Source organism: Pantherophis guttatus, chromosome 4 (assembly GCF_059756535.1).
Source record: "Pantherophis guttatus breed Tessera chromosome 4, ASM5975653v1, whole genome shotgun sequence".
Lineage (NCBI taxonomy): Eukaryota > Metazoa > Chordata > Lepidosauria > Squamata > Colubridae > Pantherophis > Pantherophis guttatus.
This window is the reverse complement of record NC_142066.1, coordinates 47,385,146-47,408,057: the sequence shown is the minus strand read 5'-3', so window position 1 is coordinate 47,408,057 and position 22,912 is coordinate 47,385,146. Positions and strand designations below refer to the sequence as shown.

At 36.7% G+C, this 22,912-nt stretch overlaps 1 protein-coding gene across 2 annotated transcripts in view; it reads left to right on the top strand.

Moving 5' to 3' along the window:
- The window catches only part of KPNB1 (karyopherin subunit beta 1), a 52,191-nt gene extending 39,373 nt beyond the window's left edge, over positions 1 to 12,818 (top strand). The window contains exons 16-22 of one of the 2 annotated variants that reach the window (XM_034415613.3): positions 2,962 to 3,044; positions 7,601 to 7,708; positions 8,365 to 8,508; positions 8,970 to 9,075; positions 9,771 to 9,885; positions 11,464 to 11,625; positions 12,000 to 12,818. In XM_034415613.3, the coding sequence (XP_034271504.1) occupies positions 2,962 to 3,044; positions 7,601 to 7,708; positions 8,365 to 8,508; positions 8,970 to 9,075; positions 9,771 to 9,885; positions 11,464 to 11,625; position 12,000 (719 nt within the window). In that variant the 3' untranslated portion in view covers positions 12,001 to 12,818. Of the gene's footprint in view, positions 1 to 2,961; positions 3,045 to 7,600; positions 7,709 to 8,364; positions 8,509 to 8,969; positions 9,076 to 9,770; positions 9,886 to 11,463; positions 11,630 to 11,999 lie in introns of those variants that run through there. The other variant, XM_087892082.1, reaches the window with a different exon arrangement.
- The last annotated feature ends 10,094 nt before the right edge of the window (positions 12,819 to 22,912 follow it).

Genomic DNA, 22,912 nt, shown 5'->3' with positions numbered 1-22,912 from the left:
AAAATAAGACCTAGCTCTTATTTCGGAGGTCAAAAGAAAATAAGACCCGGTCTTATTTTCAGGGAAACACAATACTTACAAATGTTCATAATGTTATGTACAGTGTTTTAAGCATAATAGTAGTCAGAAGGCTTTACCAAACAATTGTTTTGCTGTGATTAGATTATTATGTGAAGTAAACGATAGAAAATGATTTATGTATCTTATTTTATTACCCTAACAGTACAGTATAGTAATAGAAGACATAAAACACACATTTTATTTTTGAATTTTATTTCTTAGAATAGTTAACAGAGAGATAGGAAGTGATAAGATTTGAAGTAGAGCTTTACTGTGAAAGAGTGTAAAATTTCTGACTGAGCATTCAGGTGCATCTTTATTTATGATTTATTTTCCTCCAAGATGGTACTTAGTTATAGCAGTTTTTGTTTTCTTGCAAAAGATACTACTAAACACAACTACAGTTACAAGAAAAAGTATGTGAACCCCTTGGGATTACGTGGAGTTTTGCATGAATTGGTCATAAAATGTGCTCTGAACTTCATCTAAGTCACAACAATAGAAAAACACAGACTGCTTAAAATAATACTACACAAACATTAGATGTTGTCATGGTTTAATTGAACATAACATGTAAACATTCACAGTGCAGGGAGGAAAAAGTATGTGAGCCCCTAACCTAATGACTTCTCCAAGAGCTAATTGGAGCCAGGAGTGAGCCAACCTTGACTCCAATCAGTGTGATGATATTGTATGTTACTGACAGCTGTCCTGCCCTTTAGAAACACACACCTGTTTTGGGTTTACTGGTTCCAAAAAGCACTGTCTGATGTGAACCATGCCTCGCAGAAAAGAGCTCTCAGAAGACCTACGATCAAGAATTGTTGACTTGCATGAAGCTGGAAAGGGTTACAAAAGTATCTCCAAAAGCCTTGATGTTCATGTGTCCACTATCCAGACTGTCTACAAATGGAGAAAGTTTAGCACTGTTGCTACTCTCCCTAGGCGTGGTTGTCCTGTAAAAATGACTGCAACAGCACAGTGCAGAATGCTTCATGTGGTAAAGAAGAATCCTAGAGTGTCAGCTAAAGACCTACAGAAATCTCTGGCACATGCTAACATTTTTGTTGACACATCTACAATAAGGAAAACATTAAACAAGAATGGAGTACATGGGAGGATACCACAGAGGAAGCCATTGCTGTCCAAAAAAAATATTGCAGCACGTTTGAAGTTTGCAAAAGAGCACCTGGATGTTCCACAGCACTACTGGCAAAATAAACTGTGGACAGATGAAACCAAAATTGAGTTGTTTGGGAAGAACACACAACACTATGTGTGGAGAAAAAAAGGCACAGCACACCAACATCAAAACCTCATCCCCACTGTAAAACATGGCGGAGGGAGCATCATAGTTTGGGGCTGCTTTGCTGCCTCAGGGCCTGGATGGATTGTTGTCATTGATGGGAAAATGAATTCCAGAGTTTATCAAGACATTTTGCAGGAAAACGTACGACCATCTGTCCGGCAACTGAAGCTCCGCAGAGGATGGGTGATGCAACAGGACAATGACCCAAAGCATACAAGTAATTCAACAAAAAAAATGGCTTCAACAGCATAGAATACGCCTTCTGGAGTGGCCCAGTCAGAGTCCTGACCTCAACCCGATTGAAATGCTGTGGCATGACCTTAAGAGAGCGATTCACACCAGACATCCCAAGAATATTGCTACACTGAAACAGTTTTGTGAAGAGGAGTGGTCCAAAATTACTCCAGATCGTTGTGCAGGTCTGATCTGCAACTACAGGAAACTTTTGGTTGAGGTTATTGCTGCCAAAGGAGGGTCAACCAGTTATTAAGTCCAAAGGTTCACATACTTTTTCCTCCCTGCACTGTGAATGTTTACATGTAATGTTCAATTAAACCATGGCAACATCTAATGTTTGTGTAGTATTATTTTAAGCAGACTGTGTTTTTCTATTGTTGTGACGTAGATGAAGTTCAGAGCACATTTTATGACCAATTCATGCAAAACTCCACGTAATCCCAAGGGGTTCACATACTTTTTCTTGCAACTGTAAACTTCTTTTCATAAATGGATGGAGCTGAAACTGTGAAAATGCCTTTTGGATCTAAACTTTCTCTTGTTCTTTTCATCTGATCAAATCTCATTGACTGGGAATAGACTGGTTGAATATGGGAAGGAAGAATTGTTGACGTACTATGCCATGCTGGCTGCCAAGTGGCTGCCAATGCTGCTGCTGGTCTCATGGGTGTTCTTTGCCCTCCTGGCAGGGCAGGTGGAGGGGAGGGCATGCTGAGAGACATAGGCAAGCAGACAGTGGGATGGAGAGGGTGGCACTAGAGATAGCTGCCCAAATACTTTTCGCCCAGAGGGAGACAAAGCTTTGTGTGCTTGCAAAGGGGAAACAGAGCGATTAGCTCTGGGTGAAAAGTGCACAGCAATGCCAGGTGGAGGCATCACCCACTCCATCCCACCATCTCTCAGCTTGCCTGTAGCCATGCTGAAGAGGCACCCATGTGCCTCCTCCATCTCTTATTCTGCTGCCGGAGTCGACGCAAAAGCCTCCCATGAGTCAGGGAGCCATGGAGCATGTCCAAATGGCCTGATTTCTCCATGCTCAGACTTTTTGGTCTTTGCACTGCGCCAAGGGACCGGCGGACTGTGGCTCCTGCAGGACACCATTGCCCCGCATGCTAGCTGCCTCTCGTGCTGGCCATGCTCATCCCCCCTTGGCTTATTTTCGGGGTAGGGTTTATATAAGGTCCACTACAGAAAATCAGGTTAGGGCTTGTTTTTGGGGTGGGTTTTATTTTCAGGGAAACATATGGTTAAATTAACATCCCTAGAGTTTTGAGAGCTACAAATTCATCTAGGCTATGGATATTAACTTCTTAATTTTAGATATCTCATATTTTTTAATCTTTCATTTTGCTCAGTGTTAGGAGGGGAGTTTCTCAAGTACATGGAGGCCTTCAAACCTTTCCTGAATATTGGTTTAAAAAATTATGCTGAATATCAGGTAATGCCCTTTTCCCTGTCTTAAAAAGCAATTGGTTGGGATTAAGTGGTATATTTTTTTTTATACTGCTGGATTTGGAGAGAATTGTGATATCATTCTTTTTATTCTTGTAGTGTTTTCAATACCTAGCAGTAATTTTATTTCAGGATCTGTGTAAATAGATAGCTGTCAATATAACTTCACAACTGAATCTTGAGGCTGTTAGCAGCTGAAACATTTTTTCTTTTTCACTCCCCTCCCTCCCTCCTCCCCTCTGTCTCCCCTCTTTTTTTGCATTCTCTAATTAGATATTCTCATTTATTGTAATTGCTTTAAAATTATCCTGTCCATGATATGCTGTTTGGCAACTTTCTGGAGGTTTAGATTATGATAACAATTCATTAGTATATCACTTTTTAAAAAATAATCCTGGTTTGAAAGCTCAGTCTATTTGGTGGTGGGATAAGGAAGACAAAAGTTAATTATGGTTCTGATATCAGTAAAAGCTAAAAAGCTTTCATGTAATAGAAGATTGCAGTATAAATCATCCATGTTTTTCCATTTTTAAAGTATATTTAAGTATATCTATTTAAGTAGAATAAAAGAAACATTTTAATAAAAATATTTTAGAACAATTCTTCATATCCAGCAGATAAGAAATGTGTAAAAATAATTTACACATAAGCATTAAAGTTGCTTACAGTTTCCGCAGCAACAGCAAGCAAAAAATTTCCCACCATACAGAGCCTAATATCTGCTCAGGTTAACTGGCAAACATTCCCTACAATCACTTGTTATCCCAAAACATCCTATTTGGTGTAGAATATCAGGCATGAAAGATCAGTTCCACATCTAAAGAGCTAATGCTTATGTTCAGGACTCTTCTCAGTTAATGGTGAGCATCTGCTTGGAATTCAATAAGGGTCAAGGCAATCCAAGAGGGATTAGATTTACAGTAGTTCACTTGTGGCTACATAGAGATTCTAGGCTGATCCCTCCAACCCCATGTGCTACCACTCCCTCCCCTACTTCAAAGAAGGTAATGTCTAGGCCTGAATTACAAATTAAAATGACAAATTCTTTTCCAATTAAAGGGCTTTTATTTTTGGGCCCCATGATCCCAGTTAAGATCAGGTCTTTTACATTAGCCATGGAATTTTGTTTTATTTTGTTGGAGAACAAATCAAAGAATAAGAGAACCAGTTTGCTCTAGTGACTTCTAGTCCAACTTTAGGCATAATTTAGGGCCAGTCATTTTTTCTCAGAAAGAGTCAATGGCAAACCACTTCTGAAATTTTGCCAAAAAAATTGTAAGTACTTGTCTCGGCCAGGAGTCAACACTGATTCAAAGGCACAAATAAACATAGTATTCTCCCCCAACACACACACACCCCTAACAGGTCTGCAATTAATAGTTAACAAAAACTGTGAGTCAAATAACATACAGACTGTTAAATGGCACTAAAGGACATAATTTAACAATGGAGTTAGTTTATGTAATTTTATAAAATTTGTGGGGTGGCTAAAGGGGACAGAGGAAACAGGTCTTGAATAGTTTCTTTGTAGATTTTAAGGCGGCTAAAGAAAAGGGAATTTAATAGGGTTAAGCAAGTGAAAAAATATTGGTATGGAAAAAATTGCTAGAAATAATGGTCATCCCATTAAGAATAATTGAATACAATAAATTGTTCGATTACAGCAAAGCAATAATAGGAGATTGTGTTTGGAAAAGATTTTCATAACATATTGAAAAAGTGGGAAAACCTTGATGTCAAGAGAGAAAAAAGGGAGGGGAGAAGAGAAAGAAAAATCAGGAGTCAGACATCCTTAACCAAATGTTGAAAAAGTTTTTATCACAAATAAAGTGTTAAATAAAAATTCCCAACAACCACAAGAGAAAACACTAAATAAAATGAAGTATAAACAGAATTTAAAATATTAAAAATTTAAAAATGCAATTATGAATATGGCAAAGAGTGCAAGCCAAGCCAATACAATATATATATATATATATATATCAGTTAAAAACAGATTAGATACAAAGCAGATGAACTACAAAATCAAAAAGCAAGAGACTACGTTATTTTCAGCAAGCCACCAAACATTTCCAAGAATTGACTTGGATCTCCAAAGTTCTTACACCATCTCTCAAGGAAGTAGAGATTCTCATACATGTACCATGATCCTTTTAAATGGAGGATGAATGACAGGCTGTTACGCCTAGAAACATATTACTAATATGCCAAAAATAATTACTTTTTGAAAAATAAATACTCTGTGGCTATCAAAGATAACAACATCAGAGCCAGAGTAGCTTACATGAAGGAACTTCTTATGAGGTTTGCAATAAATCAGAAAATAAGGGAAGCAATATAAGAGATCAGAAATTACAAAACTTGCAGAATTTTTATTACAAAACTTGCAGAATTTTTATAAGAATTTATAATTTATATTTTAAATATAGTATTACAAAGAAGGCTTGAACATATATTAGAGAGTCAGATTTAAAGAATTTACTGAATTACATGGATTGATATTAAGGAAACCCATAACAGTTTAAGAGCTTAAAGAATCAATTTCAACAACTAAAAATGGGAAGGCAGCAGTAACATTCCTAGATACAGAAGAAGCTTTTGATAAATTTGGAGTGTGCTTACAACGATTTTCAAACAAAATAAATATATTAGAATTTAAAATTTGGGTGGAGAGTATTATTGATAACAGTTTACAGCAGATGGAACACTCCGCAAGTTTTCCAATAAATAAAATATAAGACAGAGATTCCTACTTTCTCCATTATTATTTGTTTTGCAGATAAAATCTGGAAAGACAAGGAAATATTTGGGATCAAAATTCAGGTGGAGGAATACAATGAAATGTTATGCAGACAATGTAGTATTAACTAGTCAATCATAGATGTCTTTAACTCCAAAGACCTTTAAATACTTCAGTAATTCTCTGGATAGGAAATTAGTGAGAAAAAGAAAGAAAGATAATAACAAGATATATAATCCAAGAGGGAAGATGATCACATGATATAGTATCTGACCATGAAATAACAAAAAAATCCAGTGAAATATTTGGGGCTCTATTTGACAGGGTGCAATATATCAGAACAGTTATAATAAATCATGGAAATAAATAAAACAATAGCTTGATAGCTAGAGAAACCTAAAACTTTCTAGGCTAGGGCTTATCAGGATTGTAAAAACAAATATTCTACTCAAGATGAACTTCTATTCTAAATAGTGTTAATTGTACTCTTAAAATAAAAGCTTTTAGAGTTGGCAACAAGTACCGTATTTTTTGGAGTATAAGACGCTCTGGAGTATAAGACGCACATTAGTTTTTGGAGAGGAAAAAAAAAATCTGCCTCTGCCTACCAGCATCCATCGGTATTCATCTGGCTAACATCCTTGCAGCAAACAGCTTCAACATGTTATTGCAGCCTTTTTCAGCACAAGCAGCTGATTGGCAGTTGGATCGGCCTCCCAGAATACCGCCAACTAGCTGTTCCAGGCTGCAGGGATCCCCACAGCCCATTGCCCCCTCCATGCATCGCGTTTTTGGCCTCTGTGCATCGCGTTTTCAGCCTCTGCATGCTCCGTTTTAGACCCGTTCCAGGTTGCCAAGATTGCCACAGCACATCACCACCTCCATGCATCACGTTTTTGGCCGATTCCAGGCGGCGGAGAGTGGCAGCAGTGGGGAACCAGCCAAAAACAAGATGTGCGGAGGCCAAAAACGCTACGCACGGAGGCTGAAAATAGTTGAAGAGTGCGGGCCGGTGGGTGGGTGGGGCTTCAGTAACATTTGCTGTATAAGATGCACAGACATTTCCACCCACTTTTGGGGGGGGTGCATTTTATACTCCGAAAAATATGGGTAATTAAAAGAGATTCATGGAATGGAAGAAAACAAAAATATTCAACTTTTGCAAGATTCAAAAAGAAGAAGCAGGCTTACATTTTATCATTTTAAATTACATTATTCTGTATGCTGTCTCATGGATAACAAAATGTGTAAAATCTCAGAATAGGAAAATATTACCATAGAAGGAGCCAAATTAGCAAGTAGATTATGGTATAAAGAAACAAGAGAAGAATTTGAAATAACATTATAAGACAACATTAGTTAAAAATATTGAAACTTCTAAAATAAAGATTGTGACTTCACTACTCACCTCAGTCAAACACCTTTTATTTCAGGGACAACCACAGCAAGTAGCTTTTCAAGATAGTAATTACAATACAAAAATAGGAAAAGATATGGGAAAAACCAATAAAATTTACTGCAACTTAAGGGGAAATTGGTATAAAATTTGCACACAATATTGGAGAAGAAAAACTTTGCTAATCATACAAAATTAAAAAACCAAACTTGGAGAATATAGTCAGCAAAGGCAAGCTGACTATATATCTGTAATAGATATATTGAAGCATCTTTGAAACATACTGCCACAATTGAGGAATTGCCTTGCAGGCTCTGTTTAATATTGTAATGGGGAAATAATGATTGGTGCCTGAGGTGAGGTGAAAAGTGACTCATAAAAGTGTTGGCTATATTTGTTTTTGCAGGTCTGTTTAGCTGCAGTGGGCCTAGTAGGTGACCTATGCCGGGCTTTGCAATCCAACATTCTGCCCTTTTGTGATGAGGTTATGCAGCTTCTTTTAGAAAATTTGGGGGTGAGTAAATTGATGATCTAAAAACAAAAGAAAAATAAAATTTCACATCTATTAGTGAAAGAAATGTTTAAAAAATTCCTAACAATGTAAACATTGATTTGATCTTATGGCTTGTTTCTAACAAAGGAAGAAGAAAGCAAGCAATATAAATAAAACTGAAATAGTTTTATGAAATAAATTATGAAATATGAAATGAAAATTATTAAATGATTAAAATGTCATAATTTCTATTAAGATCTTTCAATATTATTTCCTCACTTAAATTATAAATATGGAAATCTGCAATGCCATTTAATACCTATATGTGACACCTATTTTTTAAAAATGTATTTTCATCTACATAATGTACATATCTGAACATCTGTACATACATTTCATCAAATGGATTATGTTGGCTAATCTTTAATGAGCAGCAAATCTGGTGATAGGTTAATACTTGGTTGCTAAAACTTGGGTGTACAGTCCTATCTGCAGGTGACGATTGAGGCCCATTGAATTAGTAAGAAATGTGCTGAGAACTGAAATACTTTTCAATTTTATTAATACAAAATGGGAAAAGCCCTTTGCACCTTGGGGGCAATATCTGATAGAATATAAGTATCAAATGTAATGTGATTTCTAAAAGCTAAACTTTTGGCTGTGAATTGTCTTTACAGAATGAAAATGTACATCGGTCTGTTAAGCCCCAAATTCTCTCAGTGTTTGGAGATATTGCTCTTGCAATTGGAGGAGAATTTAAAAAATACTTAGATGTTGTACTGAATACTCTACAGCAAGCTTCTCAAGCCCATGTTGATAAGGTAAACAATCTTTTGGATCAAATGTCTATGGAAATTCTCAATCATCCAGGTCATGGTTCTCCCAAAAGTGCTCCCCCCCCCTTCTTTTTATTCAAAAGGCAACTGGACTTTCACTTCTCATGCAAGAAGCTTATTCAGTTCTACCTAACTGAATGGGACTGGAAGGATTTATATTCTTTGCAGTTGTCCGGTTATACACCCAGAGAGTTGTTGAGGCCACTTGGGAGTTTATCTATATCCAGATTCATCTAAATCAGAGTATAAATGGGTATAAAACCTTCTTGGTGCTACTGAAAGGACTGTTGTAAGCAGGAGATAGATTTCCCTCCCTTTGTTCTGAGGGAAAGGGGAAAAAAGCACCTTTGGGATAATATTTGGGTCCTATATGTGTGAGATAGATGATGGACAGGCAGTGGTAGGACAGTAATCCCAAGAGAACTCTATTTTATGTTTGTTCTTAGTCTGATTATGACATGGTAGACTACCTGAATGAATTGCGAGAAACCTGTCTGGAAGCATACACAGGCATTGTTCAAGGTCTGAAAGGAGATCAAGAGAATGTACATCGTAAGTCCTTTTCTTTTTAATTTCCTTGCTTACCACAGATATGAACCTCTGTGCGTGAGATTCAATTTCTGCCAATGTTTACTCCTCTTAGTAATAATAGGAAATTGTCAGTGCAAAGCTTCTTATTTTGTCTTGTTTTAAGATACGGGCTATTAGCTTAGAAAACATGGTTGCATTTTTCATTGCTTCTTGTTTGAGGTTTCAGGGTATATTGGTGATGTTAAATGGCATATTTTTACAGCCCTGGTCAAGTTACCAGATGGCCTTTGTTTGCATCTGTATTTTTATTTTTTTAAAAAAACCTCTTTTCCAAAATGAAACAGGTACATACACAGATACTACTTTTAGTTTAGGTTTCATTTAGAACCTCTGCCGAGTTCATCCTGTAATGTTTCCTGTTTAAGAATACATTATAGGAATAATTTGATGTGTACCCAGTCCATTCTAAGAAAACAAGTTTTCAGAATAATAAATGAGATATTATGGGATGAACAAGAGTTAGCAGGTAGAAAGAGGGTATAAAAGCAATGTCATAGAAAAGAATATAATCTTTGTAGGATGCCTCTAATACAAATTAGGTCTATAGTTGAACAGTTTTAAGGTAAACCTTCCAGAATTATTGATATTGATAGGAAGAAATAAAGAAATAAGCCCATAATGTAAGCCTATAAAACTAAATTATGCTTCCTTTTCAGCGGATGTGATGCTGGTGCAGCCTAGAGTAGAATTCATCTTGTCTTTCATTGACCACATTGCTACAGATGAAGATCATAGTGATGGAGTTGTAGCCTGTGCAGCAGGACTGATAGGGTAAATGCTGAAGATTTATGATCTACTGTCTCAGTGAATCTGTCTTACCTCTTAGGAAGACAAGATGATATACTTTACTAAGAACTTTTTTTTAACCTTATAAAACTTCTAAAACTGTTTAATCTTAGCCCACTATTAAATATTTAAACTTGTTAAATAGCCACGACGATGCTATTCTGTTAAGTTCTTTTTGTCCTTGCTTAATAAAGGGGACTGAAATTTTTAACTAAGTGATGTAAAGTGAAATGTGACTGCTGCTTAGCATCATTCTAGCATTCCCTTATAGTTAAACAAATCACTAGTCATTAAGTGAATCACCATGGGTTATTAAGAATCATGACTTCAACTTCCTGCCAGCTTCCCTATTGACTTTGCTTCTGGGAAACCAGAAGGGAAGGTAGTAAATCATATTGACATTACTGCAGGATGCTGTGATGTTTGGAAATCCAAGTCATTGTTGAGCAATCAGATCATGATCACAGTATCATGGGGCACTGTGACAGCCAGCATTTTGAGAACTGGTAATACTTATCACTTGTTCAGCGCTATTGTAAGTTTGAATGGTAGCTGAACAAGTGGTTTTCAATCAAGGCCCACATTTATTTATTTATTCAATTAATTTATATGGCTGTACATATCACAGATATAAAACTCTGGTGGCTCACAATATATGAAACCAATAAAAACAATATCATTGTTATGAGATTCATAGACTATAGATTCTACAGTGGATGGTCAGAATAAATGCAAAAGAGTGGCAGTGCCCCAGTCACTCTGGCTTCCCAGGAACACATCCAGCTTTTCAGAGCTTTGCAAAAGGCTGGCAAGGATACAGCCAATCTAATCTTGGGGGAGCAGTGTTATTCAGAGTTCATGGGCTACAACAGAAAAAAAAACTTGAATCCTAGGTCCCATTAGATTGCATTATATAATTGAGGGGACTCTGAGTGAGTTCTTCCTATCAGGTCTACTGGGATGAGCAGTCCCTCAAATAACCATGGTCCCATGCCATGAGGTGATAATCAGCACCTTGGATTCCACCCAGAAGCCAATGTGGCTGGCTAGTGGCCTTGCAGAAGCCCTACCCCTCAGCCTCTTGCCCTACCTACTATCTGGACATACATTCTGGACCAGTTGCAACTTCCAGAAGGTCTTCAAGGGTAGCCCCAAATAAACTACATTGCAGTAATTCACTTTGTGGATGGAAATAATCTTTGATTTCTGATCACAATTTCTGATCACAATGAATCCAGAATTTTGGTCATAGATTGAGGCACCATTGACCAGATATGGTCATAAAGCAAGTCTCTGCAGTTTTTAAGAAAACCGTATGGCCATTAAGCAAATCCAGCATACTCAATAGGCACTTTCTGCTAGGAAATGGCAAAAAAAATGCAAATTGTGATCCACAGGTTGTTGCAACTACTTGTAAATGTGAGCTGGTTGCCAAGCATCTGAAATGTGATTGTGTGACTGCAGGGTGGATGGAATGTGCAGCATTCATAATTCAAAAGAGCCAAGAAACTTTGAACAACCCACAGCACATACTGGGAGTTTCTCTATATTTGGTTTCCACAGGGATTTGTGCACAGCGTTTGGGAAAGATGTCCTCAAGATGGTAGAAGCTAGGCCCATGATACATGAACTACTAACTGAGGGAAGGAGATCAAAGACGAACAAAACAAAAACCCTTTCTACCTGGGCCACTAAAGAGTTGAGAAAACTGAAGAATCAAGCTTGGTGAGAAGGCACCACTTTCTTGTTCTTTAAAACAAACTGAGCTATTCCTATAGAGCTTGTATTAGACGTTCAGATAACTAATGTAATTCCCACTGAGTAAGCTTCTGAATGGTGCAGAATGAAGCATTTGGACTCTCATCTCCATGGTCTTTTTCTTCAATGTCTTCCAGCTCAAAAATTATTTTCTTATTTTTAAAGACCTTTAAAAATTGAAAGAAATATTATGCAGTATAATATGATAAATTGAAGTGGAAGTTTTCTAATAGGGACAAAAAAAAACCTGTAGTAATGAAGCAATCTTATTGCTACTGAAGAAAATGCAAGTGTCTTTTTATATTACATTACATTGTCTCCTTATTTTTCTTCACTTACAGATCTGTTACCATTGGGATGACATCTGAGACCCCCACTGGAATTCTCCAATCTATTGAGGAAAAAAACCCAACCCGAAGTGAGGAGTGTGCACGGATGCTGAGTGTTTGGGAATGAGAGGATGAGTGAGTGAGAGGCTTAAACACACCACGGTGAAAATCCAGCCACGGCAAATGGCAGAACCGCTGTTAATGGAGCTAATCACTGACTTGCGTAGCAACAAAACCTTGTCATCGCTTGCCTCCAGGAAGTAGAAAATGATTGAGTTCTATACTTCAGTGCAGTCTCTTCTGACAAGAGACAAGGACTAATTCTGTGTCTTGGCCAGTGAAGAGGAAGATTACTTAGTCTGGGAGAGAGAAAAGCTAGCTTCAGGTTCAATTTGAGTACTCATATAATAAGGTCTGGCTTTCGTTGCTAGAGAGGAGAAGGTGGGGTCCCCAGCCCATGACCTTTTAACCTTTTTTGGGAGGGAGGAGAGTTTATAGCCTCACAACGCTGTCAGTGCACGAGAAAAATAGGAAGGGTGAAGGATTTTCTTTCAAGAGTGAGTGTGTGTGAATGAGGCAGTATCTACATTCTCAATTGCAGTTAATCTTTCCCAAAAGAAACACTGAAGAGATTAGCAGTTGCATTTCATAAACTAACAAGTTCAGTCTACTTGAAGTGGCAGAAAAGTAAGAGATTTGAAGGGGGGAGGGGGGAAGAGAAGTTGCCCCGTGTAGGGCTTCTTTGGGGAATTTTAGCTGGGATGTTCAAAGCTCCCATCGTGACACTTTTTTCACAATATTGTTCATTAAAAAGCGCCTTTCCTTCCTGAATTTTGTTCAACTGTGAATGTAGAAACCCGGGGCTGGGTGGGGTGGGAGGTGGGTAGAGTATCCAGAGGACTCTCAAATGTTAGTGGAGAGATTAGGATCAGTTTTTCCAAATGGGATATGAAGCTTATGAAAACATAACTTTGCTTTCAATTGGTAATAATAAAAAAACCCAAAAGGAACAAAACCCCTTTCGGTATGAACAAAATAGCCCGAACCACACATAATTGTGCCAAAGAATTTTTGAAAAGCCTAAACAAACAAGAAACTTTTCAGGAAATATTTTGGATTGCAAAAATGAGATTGACATTCAATGTTCAAACAAAGCAAAAAAAAAAAAAAAAAAAGATAAAAGTACAATTTGGAAACCGCTTGGCCTATTTGTTCTCTTTATTTGGTTCTGATATGGGGTTAGTCTTGCTGCACTTCAAAAAAGGAAAAATTTATATATATATATATAAATATATATATATATATATATACTGACTTGAGCTTACACAGGATGGCACTTGTAAAAGGTTATATTTTTCCACTGCAGTGAAGATTAATAAAATGGTGTCAAACATTTCCCCAGTACTATTTTTTTCTATTGCTCTTTCCAGTAGCAGGAAATCCTCTTTTCCCCCCAAAAAAGCAATTGGGCAGCTGTATGCTATTATCTATACTATATCTGTTAAAAACCTATAGTTTCAAATATTTTAAAAAAATATTCTGTTGCTTTATAACAAATGGACAGAGACAGCTGTTCTAGATATTAAGAATTCCTAAAAGCAGAGGGAATGAGACACACCAGCTTCTAACTATGCAGCTATTGATGCTTAGGGGCTTTTAAAAGATGGGTGCTTTTCATGCTTGCCTTGTAAAATAGGGAACCTCATCCTTCCAACAAGCATTAAACTTTTTTTTTTAAAAAAAACAACAACCCTCACTTCCCTTTTCTGTCTCTGTACTTTCTCAGGCTCATCTTGGGATTCTCTTTGGTTGCCCATCCTCATTGGAAAGCAAACAAGCCAGTTTCTTATACAGGGTATCTGATGTTGTGCCTTTCAGTGCCAGGTTCAGAATTGTAGCCCCAAGTGCCGATTTCTTGAACCAGTGTACAAAGCAAAAACAAAATATAAGACCAAGTGGTTCAGCAGGAAGTTCCAGCATGAGTCTGAAAGAGGGGCTTTTATGAACTTGGGTCCACCTTTTTCTTAATGCCTTTTTTTCTTTGAGATAGAGATTTCTTTGAAAGATGCCCACAAAACGAAAGCCATTCCTAAACTGGGGAAGGGGTGCGTGAAGGGAAATTCTCATCATTCCTCAGTGCTACTGAACTCTGTCCAGTGTTGGCTATCTAGCTGTAGGCTGCAGGCAAATAAAGTACACTGAGTTAGTAGTGGAAACCAAAAATGTGTGTCTTACTTTTTTTTTCCTCTTGGCATTCAGTGCTTATTTCCAAAAATGGTGAAAATCTATGCTGAAGCAAACTTCTATTTTTAATTTTTACCTGAACTTATGCATCCTGTGTGTATTCACTGTGTGCTTGGGGAAGAGAGAGAATACCCTGTACCTGTGCTTCAAGGAGGACTCGCATTAATGAGTATTTTATGAATTATGTCTCTTAATTACCACATCAAATTTGTACACCTATACATAAACAAATTGTTCCTACATTTGGAGGAAGGTACATGGCATCTCTGAGAAGCTTTAGAATTAATAGAATGTATTTTGGAGCATACCATTGTGGCCCTTACTGTGTGACCTACTTTAGCTTGGGTAGAAAGTTTGAAGTTCTTGGAATCGGGGAGATACTGCTATAGTCTGTCAACAATTTGCTATCAAATTGAAATTGTTGAGAGAGTGGAAGGAGAAAACTGTAAATATACAGAAAAACAGAGTATCTAATTTCAAATGTTACATGTTTTGCCCTCACTTTCTGAAGTGTGTGGCCTTTAGCCAGAATTTACTTGTTCCTAGTGAAATAGGTATGCATTCCAGGTTCTCTTGGATGGGATTTTGCATGTCCTCTAAAATTCTCCTTATTCTGAAGCCAATTAGCTATGAATTATGGTCTGTCAGATGCTTTGGAATTACATGTTGAGCTCCTTATGAATGCATCTGACTCACAAGTCACATGTTGAATCTGTCTCAACATCTGAGAAGTAGTATAACCATATGCTTACTTTCAAATTCTATATTGTCAGAGACTTTCAAAGATGTGAATTTCCAGATGTGTTGCTATTTAATAAAGAGTGTTAGAAGGAGAAAAGGAAAAACTATACTTGGGAGGTATTTAAATTTAGCTGTTCTTTGTTCTGCGATTTGTGGCCACCTGGAACATAAATTATTTTCTCAGCAAGTTTCCAAAGTGGCATTCAATAAAAAAAAAATTCAAATTATCACAGATACCAAACTATATATTAAAATCACCTTGTTACAAAACTTCATAACCTGGCAGAGATGATTTGCAAGATAAGACACAAATTAAATGGACTGAAACCTACATCTTGAGGATCTTGACACAAACCACTGTGTCAACACTAGCTCTCAACTGGATCCTCCAGCATGCCTAATTGTAAATTCAACTTTTTTTTTGCAGCTATTCAGATTATAAATAGAATTATTTTATTTAATTAACTATTGTTATTAATTAGGTCCTTATTTATTAAATTTATATGCTGCCCATTTCATTATTCAAAATGGCTCGGCAACTTACAATAAAAGCACAAATACAGTGGTACCTTGGTATTTAACGACTTCAAAATTCATCACATTCAGTACTCGATGCACAAAAATGTCCTGGTACTTGATGCACAAGGCAGAACTTGCTGGCATTGGCTGCCTCATGACTCACTTCTCCTTCCAGATGAAATAAAGGGTCATGTGGTAAGTCATGTGATTTGCTCAATATTCCTTTTTACTAATACCTCCAGGAACTGGACAAATACTGAAGTACTACTGTATAAAAAACATTAACAATAATTAAATTAGGAACCAAGTATAGTTATGTTAAAGTCCTATATACTTTCAAACTAATTTAGGAAAGTTTCCTTGTTCATAATTGTGATACATTCTTGAAATGTAAATTAATCTTAAGGGGGGGAAATCCATTCTGTTTGTCAAATTATAGAATCTGTTGTAACAACCTAGCACTTAATTATATAATATTGCATCAAAATATCTGACATTTGTGTTCAACAATTTGCTTCCAAACTGGTTAAAGCGGTATACTGAACAACCCAAGCATGAGAGCATCATAAAAAATTATGCAATTCAGCTTTATTTTTAAAAAGTAATATTTCACCAGATAATTTATAGTTTATTTTAAAAAATAAATCACTTTGTCATTGGGCCTGTTATCTCTTTTCTGGCAGTCTGCAGTCATTTTGTGATGTTAATGTTTTCAACTTCATGAATTTTTATTTCTATGCATTCTGCTTGTAAAATTTCAAATTTATTCCTCCATTTTCATGGTGCATTTTAAAAATTATATGACTACATAGAAATATGAGATTGCCACAATTTGCTTTGATTACAGGTTATTGGGCACAGGTACCAAAAGTACCAAAAAATGCCATTTGGTTTGCATCACTTTTTCTGGCTTTCAGTACCACTGAAGAAACTTCTTGAAACTGTTGAAGAAGGTCTCAGCAGTGAGCAAATCAAAACGTGAACACTTCTGTTTCAGAAGTAGGAGGGAGGCATCTTTGAAAGTTGTTTCTTTAACTTTTTGTAAAACAAAACCCTTTGGAAATTTGCACAGACCTGGCAGCAATATCACTGCAGGAATTAGTATGAAGCAAGTAGTTGATGTGAGCATTTTAAATATTATATGGACAATATGCATGACCAGACTGGGAAGGTCTGTTTTAGCCTGGCAGAGAATGAGAAGGCAGTGAGGCAAGATTTACAATACCAGTTTGTTTGAACGGGTACTGACTGAGATTACAAAGAGTTTTTATTTATTGAGGCTTATCCCATGAAAATATATTTTAAAAATGTCCATTGTTCCTTTCAAGTAAAATGACTCATTTGATCACTCATACTTAACATTCCTGTGAATAAACCCACTGAAAGCAATATTTTCAGGAATTGTGTTTGAGTTGTGATTAAATCTGGACCAAGTTTGAAATTTAATACTTGGATCTTGAACTCTAGTGTGAATTATCCATCGTTATTTCAAACTAGAGTTATGCCAATTTCCAACCAGAAGTGCAACCTGAATCATCACCATATGGCTGACATCACAGGATGCTAAACCATGATTTGTTTTGAGGTTAGATAAAGGTAAATGGAATTCAAGGGAGGTTAGATTTAATTTGTGGCTATGTAGGGATTCTAGGCTGATCCTTTTTTAACTCCACCCCAGTTCTGCCACTCCTATATGCAGTTTTCTTGAAGTCGTAGGCAGAATAATTTGTGACATTCAACCATAAATTATTACTTACTGTGATGGCTGGCATCACAAACTCAGCCAAAGCAGTTTAGAATGATAACTAAATATTTGTGCATGTTTGGCAGTCCAAACTGCACTGTTAGATGATCCATGTTTACTTTAGTCCACAGGACATCCAAGTAATTATTTTTCGAAAGTCTAAAGTGACTGATAAAGTCAATAAAGTAGTGGTCAATTTCTTAAAAAAGCTTAATGAGTCTGACTTCCATTGCTAATTTGAAACCTGATAAAAATAAAATTGGCTCCCTATGTGTTCATTTTGTGTTAGTATATTTCACTTTTAATTAATAGCAAGACACTCCATAAAAAATGGTCAGGTAACCCATATTTTTTTACAGAGTGAAGGAGTATTGGGTCCAAAGCCAATCAAGTTGAGATTCTACAAACTTCTCTATCAAGTTTCTTAGTACTGTCCACTGATTTCAAGCTCAGCTTTCTCTAACCAGGATCTTCAGATCTGAAACTCAAAATTTCCTCATCAGCATGGGCATTGGTGATAATTCTGATAGTCCACACATCTAGATCATGTCCAGTTAATAGTAATAATATAATTGCATGCAGGATTTTTAAAGGAGCCTACAGAAGAAAAGGGTGGATATGGGTAGCATTTCTCCTACCGCTTTCTTTTGTGGTTGTCAGAAAACCTCCGAATCATAACTAGCAAAATACAGAAGAGAGTGGCCAATTTTAAATGAAGCTTTTTGTAATTTAAAATGAGTTTTGAAAAAGAATTAGAGCTACCATCAACACAAGCTGGGAAACCATTATTGCAAAGCTAGCTTTACCAATAACCCGATTTTGGAGTATTGGGACCTGTTGGTATCCATTCATAGAACAGTAGCTGACAACTGTGACAGAGGAAAACAAGTGGCAGAAAAGGAAAATGGCCAGGGCTTCCGGAGAGGAGAAATAACTAGAATATGCTAAAAGGTATCAGGCTATCCAATATCACGAGGTTATTTGAACTCACATAGGACTGCCCTCCTCCAGGTCCCATCGGCCAGACAGTGTCTGCTGGCAGTCCCCAGGATGAGGGCATTCTCTGTGGTCGCACCGACCTCCTGGAATGGTTTACCCACTGGGCTCCGGACGGCCCCAACCTCTGCACCTTCCGCGCTGACCTAAAGACATGGCTCTTTCAGCAAATTCCCTGATCTGCCATGCATTTTAATTTGGGGTTTATAAATTGGATTTTAACATTTTAATTCTATTTATTCTAGGGTTGTTTTATTTTGTGAGCCGCCCCAAGTCCCTCGGGAGAAGCGCGGCATATAAATATGACAATAAATAAATAAAAATAAATAAAAACAAATCTAAAACAAAATTCTGGCTTTACTCAGCTAAATATACTGATGTGGATTATGCTAGTTTAATCACAAAAACATCAGGCTAAGAACAATCTAGTTTCACTCATGGGCTGAAAACTATGGCAATTGAACATGGGGGCACGTTCCCACTGTGGTTAAATTAACACCCTTATAGTCTACAGTGCAGACACCCATTTCCCTGTTTGAACTTTGAATCTCTATCCTTATAATGTTATCACCATATCAAAAATTGCCTTCAAAATACTAACTAAACATGGGATGGAGACCAAAAAGCAAAGCAAAAAAATCAGGTTCATCCTAGGTCATAGGAACAAGGTATGAGACTGGATCCCTATATTATGTTAAGCATTAACAGGATATGCCTCCCTGCTTAAAGCACTGTATGAACTGATCTCAGATTTGGTTAAGGCACTAGGTTATTTTCTAGTTTAACCTTAATATCCTTAACTGAGTTTTAAAACCCAGGAAAATGGACATGGCCTTAGTGTCTGTCCAAGGTTCTTTTCTTCTGAAGGATAATGAAAACAATGTGCACCTTAAACGTGGTGGTCCAAAGCTTACCTTAGTACTTGAAAAGAAAATTAACAGTAAAATTAACAGCATATATTTATAACAGGTTTAAAACTAGAATGGCATCCACATATATTAAATATTACATAGCAAGGTAAATAAGCATTTAGAGTGTATGGCTTTTGAAGGGGAAAAAGGAATTGTAATGAGAAAAACAAAAAAATTAAATCAGAGTACAAGTAGTTAAGGCACTAGGCGAGAAACGGAGACTAAACTCAGGCCCAGGCTTATCAGTGAAAAGCAGCTGAGTGACTTCAAGTCAGTTACACTCTCAGCTTAAGCTACCTCACAAGGTGGTTATTGTGGGAAAAATAGAAGGAAGGTGTGTTGGGTATGTTTGCTGCCTTGAGTTATTTGTAAAAATAATACAGCCAGAAGATAACAGAGAGACAGAAAGACAATATTTTAATATATGTTTAGTTATTTTTCTTTTGTAGTCTTTATTAACAATGATATAATTTTAGCATTTATCTCAGATCCACATCTTTTCTGAATTAAAATAATTTTTGTTTTTTTATGATTAATTACTTAATACTTATTCAGTATACAATTTCAGTCATTCTTTTGTCCGGTTACTGATATATTTTTGAATCAACTTTTTTCTTTTCTTTTTTTGCTTGCTCATTTGCTCTTTTTTTCTTTTAAAAATTATCCATAGATCAAAAAGAAGGGGAAAAAATTACCCATAATAGCTGGAAATCTATATGCTTGAATAGAATGTCATATAAAATATTTCTGCCACATAGAAAAAGGCTGAAGCAGAATAGATAGGTTAGACCCTTCTCTTCTATCTCAGTTGATAAAGGACACATCTATAAACATGTCCATTTCTAATTTGTTGATAAGTGGCTGTTCAAATTTCTAACTTCAGTTCTGTTTTTCTTCTGAGTCACTTGTGTATTGCATAATAAAATTAGGCTGGCTGGGGAAACATGGAAAGAGATTGAATGTGTGTATTTAATTCACCATCCAGCAATCCATCCACCTTACTTCTAGCCATTCATTTTAGCAGCAAAGCTGATGTCTCAGTCTGAACTTCAAAATATTCTATAGTAAACAAGGAAAAAAAAGATCCTTGTGAAAATAACGCCTGCCTCTTTGTCTTCTTCCTCCTTTCAACCTCTTAAGCCTCCCCCACTCTGTAAAGGGAGTTTAGTTCTACAGTACGGATTTTAACTTCTCTCTGTCATTTAGCATGGGGGAAAAAAAGGATTTTTTAAAAATGCAATGTAAACTAGAGTAAGTCCTGTGATTATCTAGAGAAAAGCAGTATTGTGGAAACCAGCCATTGTCCAAAGAAAGACTCCAGGTTTGGTTGAAACAGCTTCTAAAGATTCTTGGACATCAGGCTATGCAACTATCCCAGAGGTTACCAGAATCCCAACAGCCTTTCCTTCCTACTATGTTGACATCCACATTTTGAATTTGCATTTCATCTAACTGAGTACAGCACTTACTACCATGGAACCAATACAGAAAATCTATAGGTTTAAATTACAGGCTATTTGCATATCCATTTACAAATCAATAAATGCAAAACAAAGGACAAACATTCTTGCATCAAACTAGCTACCTCTGATCTGTAGGCCATTAAAAGATGCCTGCTTCCCTTTGACCAACGGTAAAAAGATCCAGATTTTCTGCAAATCTAGACTTCGTCATAGGTAGTTGCCGGGTTTCATATTGCTAATGCTTTGTTTTGCTTGAAAAAGCCTTCCATCTTTAGAATTGCCACCTTTTAACCTTTACTTTGTGCTTGCTCATCTAATGTGGGAATGTAAAGGTGCAGCCTAGAGACCTACAGTATGTATAATAAGCATACAGTAGTGTGGTTGGTTTGATTTTGACACAACATGATGTGTGAACTAAGACAGTTTGGCTTCTAAGTCATGCTTACTGGTTAGCTTTATGGGTGAACTTGATTGTTAATGTTTATCAAAATATTGCTTACATGATGTATGAGTTGTTATTGTTCATTTTTGGATTCCAATTGATTATTTTGCAAATTAGATTTCTTTTTTTGCAAATCAGGATTCTTAACTGGTTGTTCCTGTAGCACAAAGCTTGGATTGCTTGCATAAACATCTCTAATGATTTCTTATATACAGTCTTTTTGTATAAATCAGCGCTTCCCAAACTTTTTTCTTCATTACTCAAAGCCATTCATCAGAAATCCTCTTTACCCAATGTAAGTAAAACACTTCAAGTCAATTTAAATGTCCATATTGTGATTGGATAATGGGTTTGTGTATTGTAACCCAAAGAAAAACCACTTTTACCCAATTCTGGGTAATTTACTCAGGTTTGGGAAGCACTGTTATAAGTAATCTCTACTGCATTCTGATTACAGAGAATTGGTGCTAAGGTGCTGGTATAACTCATGCTGTCTTTTGGCTCAAGAGTGAATAAATTGGTCCTCAGAATCTATCTTTACATCATTTGATGTTTCTGTGTTGCAAAGCTCTTAATCTACACCACGGGTGTCAAACTCACAACGTCAAGTTGCCATCAAGTGACATTTTGCAATATTTTTTCCTTCACGGAGCTGGGGTGGGCGTGGCCTGCATGTGACGCATCCAACCCGTGGGCCACCAGTTTGACCCCCCTGATCTACACCAGCAAAAGTTGTAAAACAGTAGTTATGAATACAAACTACATGTTAAGCTGAGTTTAGTCAGCTGAGCACTGAATTCATTGGTTAGTTTTAGAGAGGTTCTCTCCCAGTTACATTTTGTTTTTTGCAGTATGAACATACTAGAACTTTTTTTTTACAGGCTTGTTATAAATATTTCTAGGTGCTCATAAATTAGATACATTTCAATACACTGTTAACTCTATATACCTATGCAACATAATTTTTGTGACCATGTGTTATAAACACTTACTTTGCAATCATTCTAAGGACAATGAGAAACTTGTGTAAAATGTTTTGCTACAATTCTGCAACGTTTTTCAGATTTTCTTCTGATTGCCTCTTTAATCCTATCCTGACCAATGCACCCTCTTCGTATAAAGATTATCTATTGTCCTAACTTCTGCCTTAAAGGCACTTTATGGTCAGTAGGCCTGGCATAAAAAGAAACTTATAGCATGGGCAGGAGAAGCCATTTAGGTAACTGAGACGAGGCACATACTATGGGAACTTGAACATTTTTGGGTCTTGAAATCCCAGCTACAATGAAATTGGGGGAGGAAAGAAGGTGCTTTGTGCGTGTACCTGTGTGTGTTCATAGATTCAGTTAGGTATATGTATATGTCTGTACGCTCTCCTAAACTATCTAGCATTGCAAACAGATTCCAGGACTTCCTTCTGTCATGAAATTATATAAAACTACCACTTTAAAATGTCTACAAAAGGGGGTAGACAATTTTTTTCAGCTAAACTGATGGAATGGTTGCTAAAGAAGATAAAGATGTCATCCTGATGAATTTGGCAACTTCCTTGAGCTGATGGAATGAGCCTTATGTACTGTTGGCCTGCTTCTCTGTCTTTGCTGCAATCCCGTGGGATTTTTATGGAGGCTGGATCAAATTTCAATGCTATCCTCTATACAAATAGCTGTATTTGCATAGCCATTCCTGATATTTTTCTAAATTTGACGAACATGCTAAAATAACTTCACCACTGTAGTTGACTTGTTTGTGCTTGAATTACTTGAAGGTTTAATATGCAATGTGAACTCAGACAATTAGATAAATTCAATTCACTATGGTACAGAGGAGAAAAAGGGGAATTCTGCTTCTTCATGGCATACCAA